This window comes from Neolamprologus brichardi, chromosome 2, assembly GCF_056152115.1.
Source record: "Neolamprologus brichardi isolate AB-2024 chromosome 2, ASM5615211v1, whole genome shotgun sequence".
Lineage (NCBI taxonomy): Eukaryota > Metazoa > Chordata > Actinopteri > Cichliformes > Cichlidae > Neolamprologus > Neolamprologus brichardi.
This window is the reverse complement of record NC_142105.1, coordinates 23,506,258-23,533,470: the sequence shown is the minus strand read 5'-3', so window position 1 is coordinate 23,533,470 and position 27,213 is coordinate 23,506,258. Positions and strand designations below refer to the sequence as shown.

Genomic DNA, 27,213 nt, shown 5'->3' with positions numbered 1-27,213 from the left:
CAGGCACTGCATGTGGCAGAGCTCAGACACAGAACTAGGGAAATGAGCACAAGCCAGCAGGATAAAAACAAGTATAAAGATGGACCAACAAATTTCTAGCACTAATGATATATAATGATTGATCTTTTCCGGGCCTTTCATCATCCTGTCTTTTTCTGGGGACTTCTGCCAGCGTTTCTTTCTTTCTTTCTTTCTTTCTTTCTTTCTTTCTTTCTTTCTTTTTTGTGTAAAGTTGTGTCGCTGCTGTGCTCGCATCAGTCGCAGTAGACTTGTGCACGAAAAAAAAAGAAAAAGAAAACCAAAGTTTTGACAATACAGTTCAGATGAAGTTGTTGTGGCAACAAAGCCCAGGCCAATTTTTGCTTGTCAATAGTAAAACAAATGTTGCAGCCAGAAAAAAAAACTCGGAGCTGAGCAAATCCCGGCGCTTCGGAAACATCTCTAACTCTTGGGAAAGAACGGCCCCATAGTGTAAACGCACACTCTCGCTCTGGCTCTCACAATCACACCCGCACACATGTGCGCACACACACTAAGAAGATTTGACAGTGTGCACTCTGTATGCTTTTATGCTTCACTGATGCTGATGGAGGAAAAAAAAAAAAAGGGCATGGGAAGGGATTTGCCCTGTAAAGATGACACAAGAGAGCCAGGGACAGGAAGAGCTTTGGGGGGAATGCTGCTATGATACCCACTGTTGACATGCAGCCCAAGTGTTTCGACATCGTGTCACACATGTTCTTACAGCCGATTTAGAGACAGGGGCAGGAAGTGCAATCTGGGTCAGTTCATTATGAACATCTGGAAGGGGAGCGAGAGCTACTCTGCAGATACAGGCGAGATGGCTGTTGGACGAGCCATGAAGGCGAAGCCAATTCAGTTGGGTCTTAATTAAAAATACGTCCTCCTGAGCCAGATTGCGTTGGGTGGTGTTAGAAGAGAGTGATATCCCCTCACGTGGTCTAAATGAGAGGCACGAACTTCAGAATCTGTGGGAAATATCTTAAATCCTCAATTCCCCCCCTCCTTTAAGAGTTTATGGTAGATTCCTTTACATAGGCCTGGGTAAAATTACCCTTTAAAGCAGCACGGTGAGTTTTTATTCTGTTGGCATCTAATCCTGGGCTCTTTACCATCTGAGTGCCTAATTGTGGTTTGCCTGTAATCTTCCTATCTGGAGACAGGCCAAGGCGACACACCACAGGACAGATACCCATAACATGGTGAACACAGATCTAGAGCCGGTTTATCCTCTCGCTGCTCTGCCCCTAATCTCAATCAATCAGTGACATGGAAATCTACAAAACTGACATGGGGTCAGTTGTAAAGTGCAGTTTGCTTTTTCTACTCTTGGCGCACGCCAGGGTGAAGGCTAGGTTAGGGTTACAGCAGGCTCACTGCCCACGGCGCTGTGTTGAGTCTGACTGGATATAGGCATGGCAGACATGCTGTCATCCTTCATCAGAACTAATTTCGGTGACATCACAAGACCCAAGATCAGAGACATAAGCACCATGCATTGTTAACTCGAGACCTCAAACTTCTGTTTGTCGTTTAGATTAAACACATTGTCTCCTCTCGTGAGACCAGATCACTTTCTTGAAATGACAAGTTAAAAAAAAGAAAAAAAGAAAAACAAAAATCAATCTGCGCGCATCTACAAATGCAGCTTTGTATGTGTTGACACAAAATGGCTGCCAGGCAGAGGAGACAGCTGTCCGGGCATCACTGATGGACTTCAGTGCTTTCCGACATCAGTCCATCTGCACTAGTCAGCCATTAGCAGCTCAAGGTCCTATCAGCCAGACGATTGGATGTAAATGCCACCTGATTGGACGGCAGATGATGTAGAGACAGATAAAAAACAGAACAAGATTTCTGATGGCATCCCATTCAGGATGGGATCAATACCCCTCTAGGAACAGGGATTGTCAAATTAAATTTAAGTTGTTAGAAATGATTACTAGTAGTCATACAAAATGGTCTGGTTTTGTGATGGGTGGTGGGGAAATCAAGCATAGTGGGGAGCAAGAGACACCCAGGGCACGAGTGATTGACTGGGCCCAGGCTTAGGGAATCAATACCGCTGAGGGCAAGAGTTTGATATGCCTCCCTGATAAGTCTTTGTGTCTTTTGGTCCCCGGTATAATAGAGCATAGATAGTATTTCCAGCCAAACACGCACACACGCAGCCACAGTACACACACATATGGACGCAAGTATACAGAAGGGCAGGCAGCCATGCACCCAAACAGGCAGCCAAGCACGAATAGCACAGCACACATTCTGCAGGAACATTTAATCTTCCTCACATTCAATATGTCTCAGGTTTTCAGACTGAGACCCAGGAAGTCGGGGCAAAAAATACCTCAGAAAAAACGTCTCTCTTGAAAAATGCCTTTTCTGTCCTATACAATCTATTGTAGAGCTTCCTTTCTCCCGCAGCTCATTTTGTGCGGCACAGAAGTGCTGTTAATAGAACTGAAATAGGATTTTTTTTTAAACCTGTAACCTTCTATTAATAACTAATTGCATGCGCACTAGTTTAACAAATGTAAAAGTACAGTTGTTAGAAAACACAAACCAGGGGGAATGTGGAGAAGCACTGTGTTTCTGCAGGAGGAAACACAACACAAACACCTGCCTGATCTGAGATCAGAGATTAATATGTTCAGTCTACCCACTGTTAAATGAGTTTCTGCATTTGTAGCTATCTGTTCATGTTCCTTATGGTTTCTTACCACTGCACAACTACTACAGATTGTGCTGGTGAGTTTACGCTCTTAAGACGGTCTATGAAGTGGTAAAACAATAAGCTACGGGAGGAAGAGCGAGCACAAGAAAACCACACATAAACTATCAACAGCATCCATCGCTCCATCGGTTCGCCTTGAACATCTTACTGAGCTGGCCTTAAGTTAAGATAACACTCTGTAACCCTCGGGGTAAAACCTCAGTCATCAATTTTAGAGAGTAAAGCTTCAGGTAAAAATGTAAGTTACTGTATACTAGGACTGCAACATATTTTTGATCATTTACTAATATATTTGTACGATTTAAATGTCCTGCTTCCAGCAAACAGTCACAGCAATACAAAAGAAAACATATTCACGTCTTGATCCAGCAAGTGTTTTGCATTGTTTTCTTGCAAAAAAGGCTTAACAATTAAAATAACTGAAAATAACTTAAATAACAGCTAATTGATTAAATGACTGATCCTTTTATCTTTACAGATATGTGCTTTTGCTGAGTAGAAAATGAGCAAACAGGAAATTGAGCACATAGGCATACATCAATATCCTGCTGCTACCCGGAACCATTATGACTACGTTTGTAATTTAAATGGCAGTGGTAGCTTCCCTCTGATGGAAAATAAAAAAGTGCTCACCCAGTCTTGGCAAAGTTGGTCCAGTAGGTCATGACCACAGCACTCAGCATGACATCGTTCTTGGAGAAGTTGCAGGGAAAAAGGTCAGTGGGACCAATCATAGGAATTCCAAAAACATAGGGCACCTCATCGCCATGGGCGGCATCAGACCAGGCCGGCTTCATCAAGCTCTGGCAGTGATGGTAAAAGGCGTAGAAGTAGGTGGGTGAGCCATAGCGAGCGTGGAGATCAGCCGTAACCACCGACGGCTCGACCCACTGGTGGTCGGTAAATAAAGCCACCAGCGTTTTTCGTCTGGTCTCAGGATTGTCCCTGTCTGCCCAGTCTGTATACATGAACTTAATGGTTTCCCTAAGTGTGTCCTTGCCTTCCGGGTACCCGTAAAGACTGTCCACAAAATCGGACACAGAAAAATCAAAGTCATTTCCAGATACGCCGTCCTCTGAATCCACCACGTTCTCCACAAACCGGAGCCCTTCACCCTGGTTGACCCCCAGCATAATATCATAGTTCAGAAACTCTCCTTGCTCCATTAGGATCTCAGGGTCGTCGGGAATAACATCACCATCAATTACGGGTCCAAAGGCCACGTGGTACCTTGCAGGCTGTATGTCCTGCTCCACCAGCTCCCTGGAGCTCTTCTTCCTCAGACAGTCCACCATGTCTGATGTGTCCAGCACATTACAGCCCACCTTCTCTGCCAGGAGACGCGTATACTTGACCGGCTGATAGTTCACTGCCCAGCTGGAGAGGGCTGAGCCGCTCTGAATGATGGCTCTGTGGAACAGACCTGCACAAGGACACAAGAAGAGACAAGATGATGTTTAGTGTCGTTATTCTGAAGGATAATTCAGTTATGCACTATACTACATGATAGCAGTTAATTTTGTTGCTGCCATGATCAAAAGGGGGCTGTCTGCTACACAGTTGATAAGAATAACAAAGGCCAGACAGAAAAAGTCCTTGTTGCCATGCAGAACAATAATGGAATCACTGCCGTGATAATGAATGTGCAGATGGCCTGGTCTCGCCGACAGCTCGCAGACATGGGAAAGAATCAGCGCTCTGTCTGTCATCCTCTCTTCCCCTATCCATCTCTACGTGCCCTCTCGGAAAATGAATCAAAGCTGGCAAACAAGTCTATACCGTAAAATATATTAACGCCTTCCCTCATGCACATGCACCACAGTTTGATTTAAGAATATATGAACCCTGTTTCCCATCCCCTCCTTGTGATAACGTTCTTTTCAAGGTAGCTTAAACTGGGTGAAGCAATTACACACAGACTTTTTGCGCTCATTATATATGCATAGCACCTCTGCATCAGTTATATGTCAGTTTTTTTACACACAAAATTGAAGTCTTTCACTTTTTTTTTTCCATGCGGAAGACCACTAAATTCAGCATAGTGGGTGGGTGGATTTCTATAAATAATAATAATAAAAAAAAAAACCCTGACTCCAGCTCACTGCATTTGCAGAAGTAGCTGCAAATTTTTAAACTGGCACTAGAACACACTGCGGTGGCAAGCAATGAAAGAAGACCAGACTGCACAGAAAAACCCAAGGTCTCGCCTGCTTGTGCGCTACAGAAATAGACACATGTTGAAACAAGAGTCAACAGATCACGCATTATATGGATCTACATGGAAGTTTGTTTCTTGCGTGTGGGTTTTGAAAGGGGGGTGGAGGTGGTTCAGAAATCAAGGCGAACGCATTTACAGTCTCACGGGGAGCTCTTGCAAATTAAATTACATTTTAGCTGCACTGATGTATGAAGGAAATCTGAAATGACTGTTCATCAAGGAACAAATCCAAATTAACAAATATAATTTCCTTAGAAATAATTGGAAAATTTGAGAAGAGTGAAGGTAAAACGACATGCACCCCCCTCCACACACACATACACACCTAGTGTCAGTTAGGCCTCCCTCATATCACCGGCAGCACCCTGTCCTCGACAGCACCACTCATCTGCACTCCAGATATGGTTTTCGAAAATCACAAGTGCTATTTTACTGATCTCAGAGAAAATCAGAGGCAAAGCTCCTACCACTTGACCATGCCGCTTTATTGCTCACGGCGCTATCATTGCCGGAGTCAAGGAATTCCAGTGAACTCGTGATATTGAAAGCCACAGCAGAAGAAATACTCCTGAAATGGCATGCATTAAAAAAATGTCATTAGACATCCCACACTGAAGCCAAAAAGACTAGCAGAGAAACATACAGGCACGCAGACTCAGTTTGTGATTTTTCAGCGTCAGTGTGGGTGGCTGTGCTGAAATCTTTGTGTTTATGAGGTAAACAGCAGACTTAAGTGCCAGATATATCACTTTGGTAGTCTTAATCAGAGGCGGCAGGGGGTTTATTTCTTCTTGGCGAAGACGGAGTGTTTATTTACAGAGCTATTTACATTTATTTGTTCTCAAGTAGTAAGTAGAATTAATGTGTCTGGGTGAGTGAACTGTAAAGCGTTTCTGTTGTGAGTCTGTTCACTAGTATATGATGCATTCTAATGTTTATTTCAAGAGCTGATCTATTCTATTTTTCTACTTGTCTGAATATAAGTTTTTGACTTAATCCCCCGTGCCACACTGTCATTTTTGACGTCTTTGTTTTTCTGTCTACGTGGATAAGACCTTATCATCAGTGGCGCTGGCCTCACAGTGCCCCTTGAACTGCGCTGTGGTTGTGCATCTCCGCAGGACGGTGGCCTGTGCTGTGTCCCACGGAGCGGAAGCAGATGTCGAGGGCTTCGCCCACTTGAAAGCATTAGAGGGGCAGTCGCAAGATGAAAGATGGCCGCTTGGAGGCTGAGAGAGGGTAGGGGGTGGGCTGGGGCTTAATCCTGCCATCCCTCCCTCCTCTTCTTCCTCCTTCTCTCCTCTCCTCTCCACTCGCCTTCCCCTCCCCTCACTCTTTAGTGGTATTGCCTCTCTTCACATCTCAACTCTGATTGCGCTGTGCAAATAGAGCCAGTCATGGTGCAGGAAGTCTGTCCTGAATCCCAATGCCGCCAGCCATACCACAGCCGCTTTTTGAATGTCTTTGATCAGAAGTTGCTGTAGGAAAACGTTTGCCAACGCACAGGTTCCTGTGATTGCCAAGGCGATTTGACAGACATACGTATATCAAATCCGTTTGCAGTAATTGGAGAGAGCTGCTTGAGTGTACCTTGGCTGGGTCCCATGTCCAGATACACCCCAACCAACCAACAGATGGCCAGCTGCTGAGGAAGCTACAGCCAGGTTGACACTCCTGGATTTATCTCCTGCTTTGGTTGATGAAAAGAAGGGCGAATGAATAAGGTTTTACTATTGTTTGTTAGGAAACATATAAATCCAGCACTCAAGAGCTGTCACTGGGCCGATAAATATGTATTAGAGCTGTGTGTGATGAGCCCCACTGTGGTCGGAAGCTCACTTGGGAAGGTCAGAGAGAGAGAGGAGAGAAGTGCACAGGCTTTATCACCCACTGAGGGAATCCACTAATTATCCACACTGGGACGAGGATGTCTGCGCATGTGAGAGCACACTTGTGCGTTCGCATATGTGTGTACGTGCATCCATGCATGTTTTTGCCGACTTTGATTGATAAAGCAAAGAGATGGGCCTGTCGATGGATAGAGCAACCGTTGACAGGCATCATCATGATGGGAATTAACCATTTGTGACACCGTTTTGTCTCTAGTATCTACTCTGACACCTGCGGAGGCAGTGATTCAGGGTGAATTAAACAGAAAGTGCGCGAACGCACGCGCAGCATTAATATCCACCAAGTTTTATTTCGTAAAAGCAACAGATAGCCTGATTATTATCTGCCTGTGTTTGACATGCGAGGACCCGACACCCAAACTGTGAGCAGATCCATCAAACTATAGCATTGCTGGCAGATTGAGGTCACGCTGAATTATGACTGGAGCTGCAAGGTAATCACTCATTGGGCCCCTGCTAAAATGCTGTTGCGTCGCCCCGCAGCCGCCTCTGCGCTGTGGTTTTCTGACCTCGACCGCGTTGCCCCCCCATACACTTCATCCTCGCTAGACTCCCGTTAAACAGGCGTGTAGTTCAGGCCCCGTATTGGTGGAGTGGCTTGTGGAGATAATTCACTGATGATAAGAAAGAAAGAGCTTGACCTTGGGGCCAATGATGACCATCGCATCGGTTGGAGAGCCACACACACTAAAACACACCCACAGGCTCAGACAAGTTTAAACCTTGTTTTGACAATACCAATATGGATAACGTGCTGATACTAATGAGCAAATCCTGCATCAGTGGAGAGAGGAGCATGACGTGGATCACTGTGATGTATTATGTGGCGGCTACGGGCATGTGTGAGAGTTCAGTCTGTGTTAATGGACAAGGATGCTATGCTGGTGCCAGTTAGTGCGATAAATGACTGTACTCTGTAATCTGGAACAGCTGGCAAAATGCACTCAAGCGTCAGTGGTGAGTTTCATCAGTCTGCGGCGCCATGATGTTTTTAACGGCAAAATCCATGCCACAGAACCGCTCCAAACAACAAGGAAAAGAAAAAAACAAAGAACACCTTCGTAAGTTTGGACCGGCTAGGTCTCATTTCATAGGTCAGCGATTCATTTTTCCTTCCATTATTCCTACACGACTTTCAAAGCTATTATGGACAAAAATATGCAAGGCAGCAAAATGTTATCAAAACTCTTCTCCAACACATAAAAGCCATCGCAGGGGAGAAATAACGTAGCCATGGGGACATGTATTTCTCTCTCCTTTTTCTCCTCGCTCACAACTTGCTTTTTTTTTTTGCTTGCTTCAATCCATCCCCTGCTCTGGTTTTCCTCACTCTCTGTTGCATTCACGCAGTCTCCTTTTCTGAGGGACCACGCTGAGTCCCTCCCTGCTGATTATTAGACATAAGCTTGCGTTCAGCGGAGCTTGAATCCTCTGAGCCATCTTACCTCCACCATCTCATCACTGTAAGCAAATCTCCACAGACCCGTGGACTTTGCAGAGCCCCCCCTCTGTTGAAAGCATTTCTCTCCGTCTACAGCCAAACTAGGCTAGCACAGTAGTTGGACACAGTAAGTGTTGTTCTGCCTCTCTTTCTGCATTTCACTCAGTCGGTGCTGTTGTTATCTTCTTCCAGGAATCCACAGTGTTAGTTTCTTTTTTTTTTCTTTTTCCTTTTCTTTTTTTTTAAAATTAACTACGGGATTAAATGAAGTGAACTTAATGCAAATAATCCCATGTGAAATATTTAAAGCCAGGTGGGAGACCAATACTCATAAAATCTGTCAAATTATCTATCCTTGGCCGGTTGCAGTTAAAGCTGTTGTCTCCATGGCTACAGCTTACAGGCAGCATCCACTTAAACACAAGTGCCTCTGGTCTGATCATGCATTAGTCCATGGGTAATTTCACATCGGTATGGCAGCCCCGAAACAACACCTACATTGTTTTTTCTGTTCCATTAAAATTTCCACCCAACACTGAACTTGTCAACTTCAAAATGACGCTGACAGAATCAACATCAGAGCAAAATGACTTTTAGGACAGCAGTGTCTTTGAAAATACTTTCTGCATTCCCTTAGGCTGCAAGGACATTTTTTAAAGGGACAGTTCAGCCCAAACTGAATGTCAATTTTTTTCTCTGGCATGTAGTGCTGCTTTAGTCATCTAGATTGTTTGGCATGACAAAAAAAAGCAGGGAACAACTTTGAAAGTTTGGACTGGCTAACTCTCATTTTACAGTATAGGTCAGTGATTCATTTTTCTTCCAGTGCTCTACTTTGGATGGCTGAGTCTCAGGAGGTACGGTAGGGCATTGGGAGGTTGGTGGTTCAATCCCTAGCTGCTCCAGTCTGCATGCCAAAGTATCTCTGAACAAGATATTGAACTCCTGCTGCTCTAAGTGCAACAGGATTGAATGTTAGATTTAAAGCACTCAGACGTGGAAAAACGTGTTTGTGAATGAGGCACGTTGAGTGCTCGAGTAGAAAAGTGGCATATACGAAACATTTACATGACTTTAAAAGCTGTTACGGACCAGGTGGATTTATCCATCTAGATTGTTTGGGGTGAGGTGGCCTTAGTCTTAGACCACCAACAAATACATTTGAAAGCTTCTCTTTCCAGATGTCATGATGAGGTCAGTCAAAAAATTCCACAAGCCTTGTTGTGAGCATGTATCCATGTATCCTATTTCCTACCAAGACACAGCTCCTCACCCATTTACTGTGGAAAGGGAGGCAAGGAACTACCGTCAATGAGAGACTTGTGCTCATGACAGTGAGACATGATGTAAACATTAATGGCTTCACCTCCAGGCTGAGCTGCAGTAGGTGCACACTTCCTTTGACTGCTGGATGGAGACCGGTGTAAATAACATACCTCTCGCATAAACAAAAAATGCACCAAGATTTGTGGAATTTAAAACAAATAATTGTGTCATCATTTATGTAAAGGAATCTTCAAAAAACATGTGTTTGGTGCTGTGTTTTTCCACTAACATAATAAGGCGATAAGGAGTTTGCATGCTCTCCCGGTGTTTGCGTGGGTCCTCTCCGGGTACTCTGGCTTCCTCCCACAATCCAAAGACATGCAGTTAGTAGCGTTAGGTGAATTGGTGATTCTAATTTGCTTATAGGTGTGGATGCGAGAGCGAATGGTTTTCTGTCTCTCTGTGTTAGCCCTGTGACAGACTGGAGATCTGTTCAGGGAGTACTCCACCTCTCACACTATGGTAGCTGGCTACAGCCCCCCTGTGACCTGGGTAAGGGTAAGCAGAAGAGAATGGATGGACAACAAGGCAAGTTCTATCTAGCTACTTTATTTTTAAGCAAAATCTATAGACCCAAAACTGGGCAACTAACACCAAAGACAATCTAGATATGTAAATACTATTACAGATCAGAAAAAAACATGCATTTTTTTATTATTATTATTATTTTTTTATCTAGGTGAAATATTTCTTTAAATAACAGTGGCATCTAGGCAGCGGGTGAGTGAACATTCAACAAGTAAGACTGCTATTTGTAGTACCTGCTTGCTTAAACATTCAAAATGAAAAAAGACATAAAATAGCCCACTTATGATTGATTGCATGCACAATTTATTTAGCTTCTGTTCTAGTACCTACAGTAGCTTCAATTCCTTTCCCCTCTAAACTAGATTTACTCTGGACCTGTTTCATAACAGATGATCCAACAGGATAGCTGCCAAAGAAAATGTATCGTCCTCCCAGAAACTGAAAGTTTTTTTTCTTTTTTGTTACCGATCATAATACAGAAGTACACTGTTTCCTAATTTGTAGCAAACTTTAGCCTGCCTTAAATCCCAGGTGGCATTGTAGCAACACTTAAGTGAAGAGCAGGCTTTAACACAGGAGGACTGCCCTATGTCCAGACAGTGGCTGAGGGGCCAGTGTTTTCATCTATCAGTGTGAGACATGCTTCATGCCAGCCCTATATAATGTTGTTTGAAGCTGTTGGTCTTCTCCTCCAGCCTCTGTAGAGACTGCCTGCTTGCCTGCAGGCTGTGGCTTAGGCCAGATAAAGAGTTTGATCCATGAGGGTGGATGGATGGAAGAGGGAGGGAATGGGGAAGCAGAACAGGGGGGGGGCAGAGAGAAGAGGAAGGCTGGGCAAAGATGAAGGTATTAGTGAAGGAGAGGCGAGAAAATGTGAAACAGCATGAGGCAAAGGGGGAGGAGGCGAAAGGAGGAGAGGAAAGGAGGGTAAAAATGACCCCGCTGACAGGCTGTACCTAGGTTTAAGGATCGATGTGCATCTGAGCCCAGTGAGTGTGATATCTCCTACTAATCACGACACGACATCCACTGGTCAATACCTCACACTCCAGGCCTCATCATCACACACGCTGACCTCTTCCCTGTCTGCACGGACAGCACAACAGGGCCACGGCTCCTCCTTGAACTCATCAATCTGGCCGCTAATCACATGGCGTGCACGCCACACCTGAGTCAAACAGTATTTGTGGACTAATTCTCAGAATTTAATTTAGCCGAGGATCGGTGTGGGCGGAGTTTACTACACCAGGACATTCCAGATTAGTGTGCGTTGTCATTCAGAATAAAGCAGATTACTCTGCATACATTTTTGTGATTGTCTGAACTTTTTGTTGCTTCTGCGCTGCACTGCCCGATGTGACAAATTGGATCTGACATTTTCAGCAGGATGACGCTGCCATTTACTCGAGCATCATACGCGATCCAGTTATGACGTCCACTCACAGAGAGAGAAATACAAATACAAAGGTACCCGCAACACTTACTACACTTACTACTGGATGATAACAGCATTTGTAACACTTAAACGAAGGTTAGAAGAGCTTTAGAGCTCTCTACCGTGGTTACTAGAAGCCAGAAAAGCACATGGAAACGTGTTTGATGGATGAAAAAAAAAAAAATCAAAGGGTGCATGCAGGCTTGTTTTTTTTAGATCTGGGATTCACTATGCAAGAAATAGAATATGTATAAAACATGAATGGAGATCTTTCTATGCGACACAGAGAGTTTCAGTTTAGAAAGGAGGCAATCATTCCACAGTTTTTATTATTGACTTTATGCATACTTAAACAATCTGCCCTTTTCATGCACTTGCTCGTTCAGCTGCTTCCTGTTTGGATGCTACCAGTGCATTCCCAGCACTGCTCACCTACAGTATGCATGCACACACATCGAACTGATTTCATTACTTCTTTCCCCTCTCAGACACTCTGCTACACCAAGAGAGACAGAGAGCCGGCGCTGTGATTTTTTTTTTTTTCCATTTGCACTCATGCATGTGTCACTAATGCTGCAGCCTCTGAAAAGCAGAGAAAGCTATCTCTCTGTCCTTCTAATGCTAGCTCGCTTTGTGCAGTGGCTTTTTTTAGGCGATTTTTCGCCACGCTCACTCCTCACTGCTGCAGTGCTAAGATTGGCCTGATAGCTGTGTACACACAACAACGTGCACTGTCAGCGAGCCTTGACAAGGCGTCGATGTGGAAATGTGAAGAATAATGAGTTATTACAGGGTTATCTGTGTGTATCTCCATGTCATGACTGTGTAAGCGGCTCTGCTAATCTCATTAGATGAGACAAGTTGTTAAAGATGTTTTCTGATTTCCTCTCTCTTCTCTCCTACTGCTTCCACAAATAGATTTCAGATCAGTGTGCTGAGAGGAAATGATTAGTGCTTTTAGCTCCCACGGAAACCGGTTTTTCACGAGAGAATTGTGCAAGCGGCTGCTGCGTAGCGCCAGTAAAAAACATCTGACTCCTGTTGTTTCTAAATATATGCACCATATTTTACACCCCATCTGCATTGTATAGCAGCCCCAAAGCTTGGTTCATTTTTATATATGCAGCCAGCAGTGACAGCTGGAAACAAAGAGAGCACTGACTTCAAGGAAGCTAGTACAAATCAGATGTAAAATATGTCTAGCATGGGTGGGTCAAAGATATAAGTCACACACAAATACGACAATTCAGCCATGAAATGTGAAAGGATGGGAAGCTTCTATTCTTGGTGACATCTTGCCAATGACAGCCAGATGGGACGGCTGAAACTCCTTTTTGGGCCAAGGAAAGCCACGGAGAGGGCGCAGTTGCATTTGTGACAGACAAATTATCACAAGGGGTGTACAACCCCCCTGGGGGAGGCAGAGAAGTAAAGGAAGAGTGACAGGGAGAGAGAAAGAGAGCCCCGGTCAAAGTCTTATGGAAAAAAAAAATAAAAAAATTAGCTGTGAGCTGTAGGGGTATGGGAGGTGAAACTGAGATGGATACGCACAACCCAGCTAAAAGCAGTTGGTGGGTGGAAGCTTACTGTGCCTTTTCACAGACTTCCAAAACAGCAGATTGCTTGCTTGCAAGCCTTTGAGTCTTGTTTCGAATAGACGACGTCCCTGATCTGATTGTAGCTTACAAACAAAGGCAAACAATGTTCGTGGCGTTCATGCGCACGGAGCTGATGGCCAAGCATGCACATGTGCGTCCTCAAAGCATCATTTGTCTCTCCAGGAAAGTCCAATCCTACTCCGGCTTACGTAGAAAATACCTAAAGGCGATGTTTATTATACATACACTATGCAAAACACCCACATAAATACTAATGCACACACACACACACATACACGGGCACATTCGACAATTCAGGAAACTCATTAAAAACTGCACGTGGACCACCTCGTAGGCAGCAACCTTTTTTTCTCCGACCAAGAACGTCAACAACTCTTTTAATCTAAAACAGCATAAATGAACCAGAACCAGAGGACACACTGGAAAAAAAAAACCCTCCCCTGGATGTGTTGTAATTCCTGCTCCACTCTCGAAATTACAGTGCTCTTCCTATTAGAAAGACTCCCTCCATTACAGATGCCTTTAAGGGTCAGTGCTCACACCAGCAGCAGAATCTGAGCTGATTAACTATTGTACCATGCATGAACGTGCCAGGGCGGGCACGGGTTCCAACAGGGTAAACATATTCTTCTAGCTGTGCCTATGTCACTCTGTGTTCCTCTCTCGCAACGTCTGACACCACTGTTCCCTGCTCTGCCCGTCGTGCCAGCAGCCCTGCAGCCAGAAGCCACAAAAGCTTTGTTTAATTCAAGGCGGCACTCCATGCAAACAGCGGCCAAATATGGGAGGGATATGCGTCTCCTTCTCCTCAACCTCATTCTTGTGCACACATTAAAGACAGAGAGCGACGCTGAGTCTGGGATGGGACCTGATCTCAGCACCTGAATGTGGAATTACCTGCTCTGAAGAGGGCAGCTGGGTTTGTTCACACACACAGACACACACACACACTGCCATGTGTGCCCATCAGTAGCCTGCCTACTGTGTGCAGTGAAGAGATAGCAACAGTGTGACAACAGCCTATCCCTGGAGAGCACTATGCCTGCCTTCCCTGCCTCATGCTTCATACTGTAAATTCCCATTGAGTCAATTACCGTGGCAGACTCTTTAGCCACCACGGCCACTTACTGTAAGTGGACGTTGAGACAATTGGGTTATGACATGTTCTGCTGTAAAAATGGTTTGGAAAAGTTCCATCGGCAGCAGAGGCTCCCAGAAAAATCTACTCAAACAAATCAAGTCAGCTGGAAATCCGAACAATTAAGAGCTATTTGTGCAGCCTATCTGAACTCAGCAACCAGCGACTGAGCATCGATCGTCCTCAAAACTAATCTCGATCAATCCATTCAAATGTTTTTATTTTGATTAGAAAAATACACAGAGTTGCTGAGATGTTGACTTTAGTAATAGAGATTAAAAATGTGTTGACCAAAGTGTTCATCAATCTGAAATGCCTTGTTTTTTTTCACCCCCTCTCGCTGAGAAAAAAAAAAAACGTGCTGACTACACATTTATCTGCCGTCCAAACTGAAAAAATATATCGCAGCAAGACAAACAGACCGACGTATGGATGAACCGAGCCGCCAACATCTATTCTCATTGTGTCACAGACAAAGAACAGAGGACGGGGAAGAAGAGGGAGGTCATGGGAGGATAACAGGAGGATAGGGGTGTGTGTGAGTGTGTGTGTGATGTGTGATAAGACTCTTAAAGTTCCTCAGTGTGTGCTACTGTCCCCGGCGAGTATTCAAGGCGAGGCAGAGACTCTCTGCATAGGAAATAGCACTCAGCATGCTAACTGTGACTTTGCATTCATTGTGAGGAAGACACAAGCATCTTAATGTATCGGGTGACTCATGCAACCATTTCATCTCGAATACGCGCTTACTTCAAAAGCTCGGATAAGAAGGCTTTGAAATGATTGCAGTGTGATTTGTGATTTGGAAAATGTAATTTCTCAGCAGTTTGAGATCGCAACATACCTGAGATTTCCAAGTGAAACGGCTTTGCTACTAATGCAGATTTGTCAAACCAGTGCTTGAACTGTTTGATTTTTTTTACTGAAGCTATAAAAAACCTTAAATAAGTTTGTTTCTTCATTTGGGCAGTTTTATTTTCTCGGCTAGTCGACAGCTAAGCAGCATCGCTGGCACTTGAAATAATTTACTGTAAGTATTTCCATTTAACCGTATTTTGTGCAGCTCTGCCACCTCTTTGTGAGGTCATATTCGGTTATGATGCTCTGCAACTGTGAGTAAATATAAGCCTGTGTATTAGATTTTGGAGCCTGAGATGAAATCTAATTTCTGCGAGCTGAGTGAGAGAGATTGCTTGCTGATACATATCCAAGGCCACATCTGGTAGACCCTATCAAATATACATGAACTTGTGGAGATCATGATATGGCAGCGCTCCCATTATTTCCCCGCGACCGCAGCACATTCGTGCTCATTGTATTCCTTGTTCGATACTGGTGCCGACATTTACTTTGATATTTACAAAGTTTGCAAAAGACAAACACGGCGACACACTCACACACGCGCCTTCTGTGTCGGTGCTCGCCAAAAAATCCTGGTTACTTTCTGATCTCTTAAGGATACCATTTAAGAACTGAACATTGTAATGGAGGCAATAAAGCATGGAGATGACTTTCCTGATATTGAAATGTGACAGTTAATTTCAGTCATTGGTGGAGCCAGCTGATAACAGATTGATAGTGTCACAAACTGTAATGGACAAGTAATTAATATCTATTGCGCCGCCTCCATTTGGAACACTAATGTATCATATTGAATTTCAGATGAGGGGGGGGGGGAGAGACGAATGACAGAAAACATCTCAATGTCTGGCATGGAGTCAACCTCATTTCAATCCGGGACGGTCTAATAACAAGGACTATATACATTCCCCTTTCAGAGCAGCACTCCAACCATTTTCAATTTTGGCAGGGGAGAAAGCAGAGTATTTTTACCTCCAGTCTTCTCTGTCAAACTCTGAAAAGGCCAAATGGGAAGTGGTGGGCAGTTTCTTCACCACCTCAATACCAAATATTGTGGTGGCTGTTTACAGTGGAGTTGGGCTGCAGGGAGTAAAACACAGAGTGACAGGCCGAGGTCTCGGCACAAGGGCAAAAAGCTGTGAGTCTCTTCCCTGGTCACTTCATTCACTCCTCTTTTGTATGTGTGTGTGCGTGTGTGAGAAAGCCCATACACACACAGGCGTCACTCTCTTCGCTTATGTTGTATGCATATATAGCATATACATACATCTGCATTCTGGTTAACTTTTGTCATGCCGCTGTGTGCCCGCCTCGAGGTAGGAAAGGCATTCAATAGTTGCCGTTCCACCTCGGCGATCAACTTCAGATTATCAGTCTTTCACAGTCAAAGCGGTCTGTGGCAAGAGGAGACGAGAGAGGATAACAAACGAAAAAGAAAAAGAAAATATAATGGTCATGTGAGAGCATGCGCGGCAATCTTTGTCGTGTTTTTGTCCTCTTTCTTGGTGCTAAAATGCTTTTCAGTTTTCATATCCTCCCCTGTATTCTCTTCTCTCTGTTGTGCCTGGTGCTGCCAGTGCCATCAGGCACACAGCTGTAGCCACATGAATCCGCCCGGAGAGGGAAAGTATGTGGTCTTACATGAACACATGGAGTGTGTGTATGTGTGTGTGTCTGTGTGTGTAGCTGTGGTGAGGTGAGCACAGAGATTGGGGGAGGGGGTGCAGTATTTACACAGGACAACCTTTAATGACAGTCAGTCCCATGGGTTTGGACCTGCCAAAACCAGATTGTGTGTATGAGCTTTGTGCTAAAAATGTCCACCCCACTTTTTGTGCATGTTTGTGCAGTACTGATGCGAGTCTGCAGAGATGAGTTATGAGTGCGCACGGGTGTGTGTGAATGAGACAGAGTGTGCTAGTCTATCAGTTAGGCTGCATACTGGCATGCTTCACTTTCTCAATGTCAAGCAAACACATATTCAACAGCAACTAACGTCACAACACTTGACACATATCGCACCCACAGACATTCTTTTCCAGCGCACATTCAGAGTGGCATCGGTAAGCCTATTGCCATTACTATAGAATGTGTCATTGTCAGCTTTCATCACCACCTAAAGAAATGACAAGCGGGTCTGGGGCCACGTTTATAAATCAGTGAGTAGGTTTGATGCTAAAATTGTGCATGCACACAAAGGAAAATGTACGCACACCTGCAGTCAGTGTACCCGTTATAAATCGCAGTCCACCTGGAAATAGGGTGGATGAGCTCCATATCCCATCATCTAAACACCCACATTCAACTATATATGGTCAGTGCAAATGAATGTGCATCGAGTGATGTCGCTCATCAACAGGTTACGTGGTTCTCTAGCAGTGTGAATCCTTGCACATCCATCATGCAGCTTTATGCACGAGTGTCAGCATAGTTATTTCTTCATACCTTCCCCAAATAATCAATATTATCCAGCTAGATATACAACAAGGAAAACAACTTTTTTATTGGGCAAAAAAAGCCTTAATTTTTTTTTTCCACTAAAAACTGTTTGATATAACAGATGCTACAGTAGCATGTATGCTATCGCTTGAGGAGCCACCATTGTTGGTTTTGAACAACAACTCTCACACTACCTAACACTTGTGCTGATTGGTCAGAATCGATGAGGTTTAACTAGCTAAAGGCTTACGAACATGGATTCCCTGGGGATTCCCTTGCTAGATAGTAAGAATATGGATTATATAGTAATAACATGTTATTCCAACAGGATTTTTCATGGAAGGCAGTAATAAATCACTGTAGGCCGAATTTTCTGTGCACATTTCTGTTCATAATGTCTCACCGTGACAACTTATTTGGATTCTTAGACAGTTTTCATTTTTAGTAGCATCTGTGCTTTTCCTGCAATGACTATCATAATTTCAGACAAGAGAGTAAGCCATTGTAATGTTCAAGAAAGCAGTTTAAGATCATTTTAGCTTTGTGATGCGAAGCTTTATTCGATAAACATCAACAATACCAAAGGAGTGACACCCGGTGTGGTGCTCTGCTGCAGTAATCCATCTGCTTGAAGGTCTGACATGCTGTGCATTCAGAGATGCTCTTCTGCATACCTTTGTTGTAACAATTGGTTGAGTTACAGTTGCCTTCCTATGTGCTTGAAGCAGTCTTACCATTCTCCTCTGACCTCAACAATGTATTTTCATCCAGAAAACTGCCGCTCACTGGATATTTTCTCTTTTTTAGGCCAGTCTCTCTAAGCCCTGCAGATGGTTGTCTGGGAAAATCCCAGTAGCTCAGCAGTTTCTGAAATACTCAGACCAACAACCATGCCACATTCAAAGTCACTAAAATCACTTTTCTTCATCATTCTCATGCCCGGTTTGAACTTCAGCAGGTCATCTCGACCATATCGACATACCTAAAAGCATTGAGTTGCTGCCTTGTGATTGGCTGATTAGACATATTCATATTAATGAGCAATTAAACAGGTATAGCTAATGCAGAGGTTGGTCAGTGTCCATATGAACATGTATATATATCTGTATGAATACAATACATATATGAAGGTGTGTTCTTTTGACCAAACATGTATAAGTATATAAGTCTCTATATTATATTACTATATTTATCAAAATATGTTTGATTTCCACAATAATTTATTTAAGGCCCACCAACTATTTGTTTGACACTCTTCAGCAAATGACATGGTTTATCCATGGATCCTTGGATAAAGTGACAACGGCCACGGAGCAAACACCATCTGCTGACTGTTAAAATGTATTAATTGGAGCTGGAGTTTTTTTTTTTTGTTTTTTTTTGGTCGAAACAGCAAGCAGTAGTGTTTCATGTTTACTAAATTAGATTTAAATTACTTCGTTTTTAAGTGCTATAAAGGCAGTATGAATAAAACTCCTGATCACAGTGTGTATTTGTAGAATATCGCACACACTGAATGTTTATCACTTTGATAGATGTGCTCGGTTTAAGACTAAAGGGCTACACCGATATATTTGCATTTAGCAAATCTGACAGATGAATGTACTTAAGTGAATTAATGAAAAATGCTGTGTTCTCAAACTTTAAAATACTTAAGATTCATAAGTGCACATACATTGTTTTATCCTCAACTTTTTGCACTTTAATTGTCTCATGTCAGCAATTGTCTTATGTTTGTCCAACATGGTTTTATTACTTGCCAGGGAAAGAATTACTTATTCTGTGTACACTTCCTGAGATTTCAAAGTGACAACAGAGTCTGCACTTGCTGTCATTTACTGTAAATAGCTGGGAGCATATCTGTTCTACCACACACTGATTCCTGTCAGCCTCTCACCATGAAGCTGTGCACTTTGTTTGTCTGCATTTCTGCATGGAAACTGTTACTGACTGGCTTGTGTTAATTCAATGAAGTACTTCCATGGTAACATGTTTTCCTGTTTGAATTTTAATCAAACATGAGCCAGTCTTTTTTAGCCAGTGATGTGTTTTGGCTGTAAGAGTGGGTGCAGTGTTTCTGGCTCTGATCTGTAGCTGTTCCAGTGAATGCCATCAGATATTCACAGTGCCATCTCTGATGTCACAGCTTTCCATCCTCCTTGCCAGCTTCATCAGTTTTGACACAGAGAAATAGACTTGTGCGTTTGGGTCTCTGACAAATTACAGCAGTACAATCTACAGTCTTTGAATAATTTAACACCGTACTACTTTTTTTTGATCGGGGGGGAGTTGGAAAAAACAAAAAACACAGACACACCAAACTGCCCACTTTTCTCTGCAGAAGGTATCATCTGCCTGTCCTCTGAGATTTTGAAATCTTGTATCTTTCTTTATCTACAAGTGATGAGCATTTTTCTGGCATCGTAGATGCTGGTGGCTGTCTCCAGAGAAAGCGCAGGTGCCCGTGCTCCAAACATTTTCCCTGTGGGGTTGGGTCGCAGAGAGAGAGGGGGGCAAAGCGAGTTGGAATAATAGTTGATCTATGCCGGGAAGGATTATTTTGTACATCTCTTTAATAGAGACCAGAGGGAGAGGAGGAGTAGCAAAAGCTGGTAGGACTGTAGTAAAGTGACTCTGTTTCATATAGAGTCTCCCTCTCCTCCTCCTAATGAGCATTCTATTAGCAGCTAGGGGACGGATTTAGGCAGTTAGGCATACGGAGAAGGCTGGCTAACAATGCAAGCGGTTAGCTAAACAGCTGTTCTCTCTCTGCTGCCACCTCCCATCTTCGGCTAATGAAGCCCTCACCGATGAACAGGAGTCCCGTGACATGCAGGAGAGCCACAGACATTCAGTCAGGGACTCTCAGTCACTCACAATCCTCCTATAAAGTCTATGTCGAGGATAGCTTCACCGATAGGACAACTCGGGCTCCAATTAGATAGTGGCTCTAAGGGGAACCCTAAGAATAGCACATTTGGCGAGCAAGCTCAGACAATTTTACGAGCACTCCGTCCTGCTCCGTATTTGGTAACCAAACACAGACTTTGTGTTTTTCTGGCTGGAAAATGTCCGAAGCTATGAAGCATTTCATATCAGATAATAAACCGATCACAGGGATGATTTTTGTGAAATGTTGCACTGTTACATTTCATTATCCTCTACAGTGTGAGCAGTGTTCACAGTGGTGGGCATCGATCAAGATTAGTGGCACGCCATATGGGTTTGTCAACATCCGAACTACTGCAGAGGATGCGCGCTCTCCAAACAGCCTTCACTTAAACAAGGAGAAATGATTCAGGGGTGGCGCCTATTTTTCATATTATAAAATATGATGCAGCATTATGTCTGGCTAACAAAAAAACCACTATTTGTTTTACTTAAATGTTCAGTCTGTCAAAGGCTTGATTATGTACTGAAAGCCTGGGTCACCTTCAAAATGATACACGGTTAAGATTTACTTTGCAGGTATTCTTGTTTGCTTTGTTGAGCAGTCACTTTAGCTGTCAAAGCCTGCTGGCACGCTTAAATGAAGTGCTGTTTTGAATGTGCAACTGCATCAAAGCTTGGGCAGGAAGTGTCAGGATTCTAAAAGTCTGCTTAGATTTTGAAGCAATTAGCCAGGTGCGCTTACTGTGGGTGAGAAAATAGGAGTTCAGTGCAATTTCTTTTCTGGTCATTGTTCACACGGTTACTTCTGCCACTCTGTTGAATATTAAACACCACATCACGAACAGAGGCGTAAGGGTTCCTTTTAGTGTTTTATTTAATCTGACTTTGTTACCTTTGCAGGATTTCGCGCGAGTTTGCTTTGACTCGTACGTCGCTGTTCTTGTTTTTAATTTAATGAACTGGAGGCTCACTGGTTCCTGATCCACCACAACCTCGAGCTTTGAAAAACACTCGAGGAGGCATAATCAATTTGAGGCAACACCTGTTTTCTTGTTATTGTATAAACAGTTCTTTTTTTTAAACTCAAAACTATTGGTCAAAACAAATCCGTGAACCGGTGCAATGATATGAAATATGAAAACTTTATGTGTGGAAAATTTTCACATCAGTACACATTACTGTGCAAAAGTCTTGAGCCATGGCTCATTTAATTTTTGTGCTTTCAAAGTGGTCTTGAGCTATAGTGCTCCAGGCCTTCTGGATGTCTTTCAAATTTTTCTTTTGGACACTGAATGCTTTTTCACTTGTTACTGATTTTCAGTCCAGCCCTTGTATCTGACTATTTTTAGGCGAATGTTTTTGTGTTTGTTTGTTTGTTTGTTTGTTTGTGAAGCCACTTATGGCAGGAGTTCTAGTTACATCGATTTCTATGTGTTTTCTGTGTTTGTGTGTTCTCTTTGTGTCTAAAGACATGCAAGTAGTGGGGTTAGGTTAACTGGAGATTCTATATTGCTCATAGGTGCGATTGGTTTAGTCTTTCTTTACTAGCCCTGCAATACACTGACAACCTGTCCAGGGTGTACCTGCCTCTCACCTGATAGTAGCTGGGATTTGTGAAGCGCAGCCTAAATTGGACAAGTGGAAGAAAATAGATGGATAATAAAGTATTATCTTAACCATTTCAAAAACACAAGAGCTACAATCACAATACTAAAATAGTTAAAATATCAGCCCAGCAAAACAAGCAAATTAATACAGCTACCTTGGGGAGACAATTTACACTGAGGAGTGCCCAGGGGTGCAACTTACTACTGAACAGATGTGCTTCACTGCAAACTGAAATCGTATTCTTTGTATTTGTGTCGCAGTGCTTTTACTCACAGGCACAAGTCTTGGGAGGGGACCTCACCAAAGGTTAACTGTGAAAGCTGACTGAAAGTTAAAACTAAACAAAAACAGATGAATATTAACTCTACAGAAACCTAATAAACCAAACGAGGCAACTCAGTTCAAATACAAAACACTTCTGTGGTTAATATATTGAAATATGCAATCAAGCTAACATACAAGAGACAATAGAGTAGCAGGGGAGATCACTACAAAGGAGAAAATTGGCTGTTATCTGCCTTACTGTAGTCCAAACTAGAGATTTAATGCTGTGATCCTTTTCACCACTGTCAGGCTCTGGGCAGCCAAAAAGCCACCAAAGGAGATAACAAAGCTAGTCCACAAACATTAGGATCAGGAAGACTATAACAGAAAGAGAGTTACTACACATGTTTTGACAGTTAGTTTAACATGTTGAATGCATTTTCTAAATACCTACAAGCAGAATGAGACCAAAAAGCAAAGACAGACTTAACAGTGGTTAAGGTGCCCCTTGTAAACAAGCTCTGATCAGAGAGCTAGAGGACAAGTCAGGGTTAATGCTGCGTTCAAAAGCAATACTCAGGTGAAGAGTGTTTTTTTCACTGGGAATTCCCTTACAACACACTTAACACTGACCTATGAATCACTCAAGCTTAAAAAGACCCCTTTTAACTCAAGGGATGAACCAGTGTTGTGTCTACACACAACAAGAACCCTATGGCAATTTCTTACCACCTTGTTGCAAAGACACATAATTTGTTCCCATTTCTTTAGTCGAATCTCTAAAAAATGTCAAAGATAACACAGTTTGACAGGCATAAAATTGTACTTTTGAACCAACAAGGTGATTTCCAAAGAGCTAGTATCCAAAAACCTGGCATATCTCAGCATGGTGTGTAGCATGTCCTTTAAAATGTGAGGAAACCAGACAAATAGAGGGCAACAGGAGAAGTTGTAGGTCTGAAAAACCGTGTACAACTTCTGAAAGTCAAGGCCTTAAAAAAATAAGAAAAAAAAATATTGAAGCGGTGTGTGGGATCATCTTTACAGAGAATGTAACAAAAGGCATCATCCAAAGAAGAGCTGTAGAATATCCTTCATGAATCTTGTAGAACTAAAGACTACTTAAAGACTGTGAAACTTTTCACACAGGTCCTAAAACCCCAATATATCCCCCAAATATAAAAACAGTTACATGTTTGATGGTTGCTAAAGTCAGAAGTTTTCAAATTCTACACATGAGCAGTTCAACGTGGCTCAGGAGAGCCTTTTCCTTCTAACCATTGAATTGTAGCTGCAGTGTTCTAACCCGGCTATACTGTCAATGCTGCAAATGTTGTGTATTGATAAATCATGTGCAAAGATTGTGAGATTTCTATGTATCAGTACACAAATTTCCAGGGGTAAAACCAGAGCTGGTTATTATTTTTCTTCCTTTTCACACAGCCAGAGGTTTAGTAAAAAGATAGACCCACTGTCCCAGGATGAGACATTTGTATTGACAATCTGTGCATGTTCTGTCTCCCAGAAAGATGAGATAGAGGAGCCAGGAGCAGTGTAGACATATAGATACAGGGCAACATGCACATCGATAACTTTACATCACACACAGGTGAATTACATGAGCACAACGATACTGCAGTGAACTTCAGCATGCTATTTTATTTCTAGGCAGTTGTGGCAAAGGGCAAAAAAATAAATCGGGTTCTCCTCCGTTTTGAAGTCCTATATCTGTGGCACAAAGGGAGCAATTTGTAGAGTGCACCAAATTATACTCTTATGACTGCTCAATCATTGTGGTATAGGAGGTCAGCTGGTGGGTGGGCTCCACATCTTTGTTAAAAGCATGCAGAAGCCATTACCTGTTGCTAAGATAATACTTTATTTGTAGCATGTGGATGGTTTAAAGGTAAAAAGTGAACTTTTCTTTTCAAAGCATTTGTCTCTAAAACCTGTAACAGGTAACCTCTCAGTTCAAATACAAACCAAAAGTGATCACTGTAACCTGAGATAGAAGTTCCTGTTCAGGAGAGGGAAACTGTCTTCAAGTTGTGAAATAGCAAATTGGCAATGTTGTTCTGTAACAGTTGCATTCGATTTGGTGAGTCACTCTCTTTTACCACTGAAAAGGATCTATAGCTTATGTTACCTCTCTAAGCAAAAAATCTATTACAGCCTTGTGGGACTGAGAGCTAAAGATTTAGTCTTTTTGTCAGTTTGCACAATGTTGGCCCTTTACAGTAGGGGTTTCTGCTTGTCAGCATGTTTGCTGAAGTTCGTCTCATTGGGGATTTTATTGTGCTCAGACTATGCAAATTTTTACAGCTAATACATTTGCACTGCCCGGAACTGAACGACTCAAACGCTGAGCTACAGCTTGCGACTGCACGTCACAGCCTCACACACGCACAGTGAAGAGCTGAGGTGTAAATTACAGCACATTATGTCACTGGTAGGAATCCAGATGGTATACACGAATATCATTGTCTGCATCACACTGTGATGGGCTCTCGGCGAGAAAATCCCACGAGCTCGGCCCAACTGGAAAGTAATTGGACTGATGTTTTTTCCTATGCGACACTTCTTATCGCACACTGAAAAAACAAATTTCCCTTCAAACCATCTTGTCTGTAAGCACAAACTGTACCAAGTACGGTAAATGTAAACAGAACGATGCATATGTTTCTGGATGTCTATAATCATGAAGCAGGCAAGTATTTTTCTCTTTGTATGGATGGAGTAGTTTGAGGAGAATGGAGTGAGAGTAAAATCATCCATTTCCTATTTGAAAATAATGTAGAAGTTTGAAAAACATCACCGAAAAGCACTCGGAAACACCTGGTAAGGATCCCTTTTTCCACCAGCGGAGGATGTACACACATAAATCACATGTTATGAAAACCTGTGAAATTGACGAGAAACGCGATGGCGCCTTCAAGCATGGCGTGCCTTAAAAGCAGCTCCACAGTATCCATCTGTTATTCATGCAGAGACACTGAACGCTTTTCTTTTCCTCAGCCGAGAAAACAGATGCACAGCCACCGAAGGACTGACCCAGCTAGCCGTGGAGGTGAGCTGTCAGCTACAACAAGCAAACACGGAGTGCCCGGGGTCATCGCTAAAGGGGAAAGTTCAGCTAATTACACTGTAGTTGTTCATCTGGCAGACAAACACAGAAACAACCATGTATTTATTAACACGTTTCACCGGCCTTTTTTGCCTGGTGCAGAATGCCTAATGAATGAGTACAAACAATCATGGGTATAACAAAAAAAAAAAAAAAAAAAAAGAAAGAGCGAAAATCACATTTTAACAAGCAGGAAAGAGGGCAACAAAATAGGACGACATAAGGAGAGGAAATAAATAAACTAGATGGACATAATGAAATATGAAAATGGCGTAAAGGGAAGATAGTGAGCGGCAGAAATTGGGCCGGTTTGTGTTGAACAACAGCGACCAAAGAGAGAGAGAGAAAGCGAGGGAGAAGGTGTGAGAGGAGGAGGGAGGTCAGTAGAGATGTGGAGATGGGCGGAGGAGGAGGGGGAACGATGAGCCCCCAGTGCTCAGCTGTCAGTGCTTCCTCTGCAGGTGGGGCAGGAGGAGTGCCAAGTCCCTCTCTCCCACTCACACAGACACCCATGCATCGCTCTATAATGGATGCTTTACACTGGTGCCAGAGAAAGACTGAGGCAGAGAGAGGGAGACATGGTGAGAAGACGAGAAGAGACACGGGGGAGGGCGCGCAACAGAGAAAGAAAGAAACTGCTTTGAGAACAAGGAAAAGGAGCTCGAGAAAATGCCTCGGAGATGAAGGTGCTAGAGTGGGGATGAGTGCAGCGAGGAAATAGACAGACAGACAGACAGACGGAAAGAAACCTCCATCAAGTCATTAGACCAATAAAGAGAGGAAGCAGACCAGACAGTCTGGGAGCAATATGATGCAGCTATTGGTATGATTGATCCAAAGCCTAAGAGGATCAAAGAACAGTAAGGGCACAGCGAGGAGCTGCGCCACCATTCCCCTCACCACTGCTGTCACTGTCTATTAGGAGCTGTTTGAATGCGCCCTTGACAATGATTTATCAAGAATGATTCATAGATTACATCTACCTGAACTAATGACTCGCCAGCGTCTTCACCGGGGACTGCAGGTCATAAACAGATGACATATTCTGTAGTGACCTCGTTCATCAGCTGCGATTAGATCCCAAAAGTAATCTCGGCAATACATCACCAGATGGGTCTCCTTGTATTATCTTGAAGAATGCTGCTTAGACAGCCCGTGTGTGCCACGAGTCTCTCAAGCTGCTGAGGTCTATCGTACCAGTTGTGGGTCCAGGGCTGCAGGTATATGCAATGCTCTGAGGTATTACCTTGGTTGATGGAGGCATGGATTTACTAAAGTACTCAATTATCCACTGCTTCTTACTCTGACCTGCTGCTTGTCTCTTTAACACCTATAACTCCATGCTTTATAGGCTCAAAGAACTGCTGCAAGCTGAGACAGACTGATGTCTGGAGCACTTGAATAAACTGCTTTCTCCGTTTTAGGACCATTTGTCAATTCTTCATTCCTCGGCTCTCTCCTTGTGAGGGATAGGTAAAGCTGCCACACTCTGATGGACAGTCCGACTGGATATTATTTTCTAGAGTGTTCACCTCAAACTGGCAATCTGACCTCAAAGGCTTCTTTACCCTCATAACACCCCTCCCACCTCACATTACTCTAGTGGGGCGCTTTTCCTTTTTTCCCCCTTCTGCTAAGCACAACTTTGATTTCAA

At 43.2% G+C, this 27,213-nt stretch overlaps 1 protein-coding gene across 4 annotated transcripts in view; it reads right to left on the bottom strand.

Moving 5' to 3' along the window:
- nlgn3a (neuroligin 3a) overlaps window positions 1-27,213 on the bottom strand; it is a 133,499-nt gene that overhangs the window by 8,993 nt on the left and 97,293 nt on the right. For all 4 annotated transcript variants that reach the window (XM_006781603.3, XM_035910931.2, XM_006781604.3 and 1 more), the window contains one exon: window positions 3,389-4,178. In XM_006781603.3, the coding sequence (XP_006781666.1) occupies window positions 3,389-4,178 (790 nt within the window). The remainder of the gene's footprint in view (window positions 1-3,388; window positions 4,179-27,213) is intronic.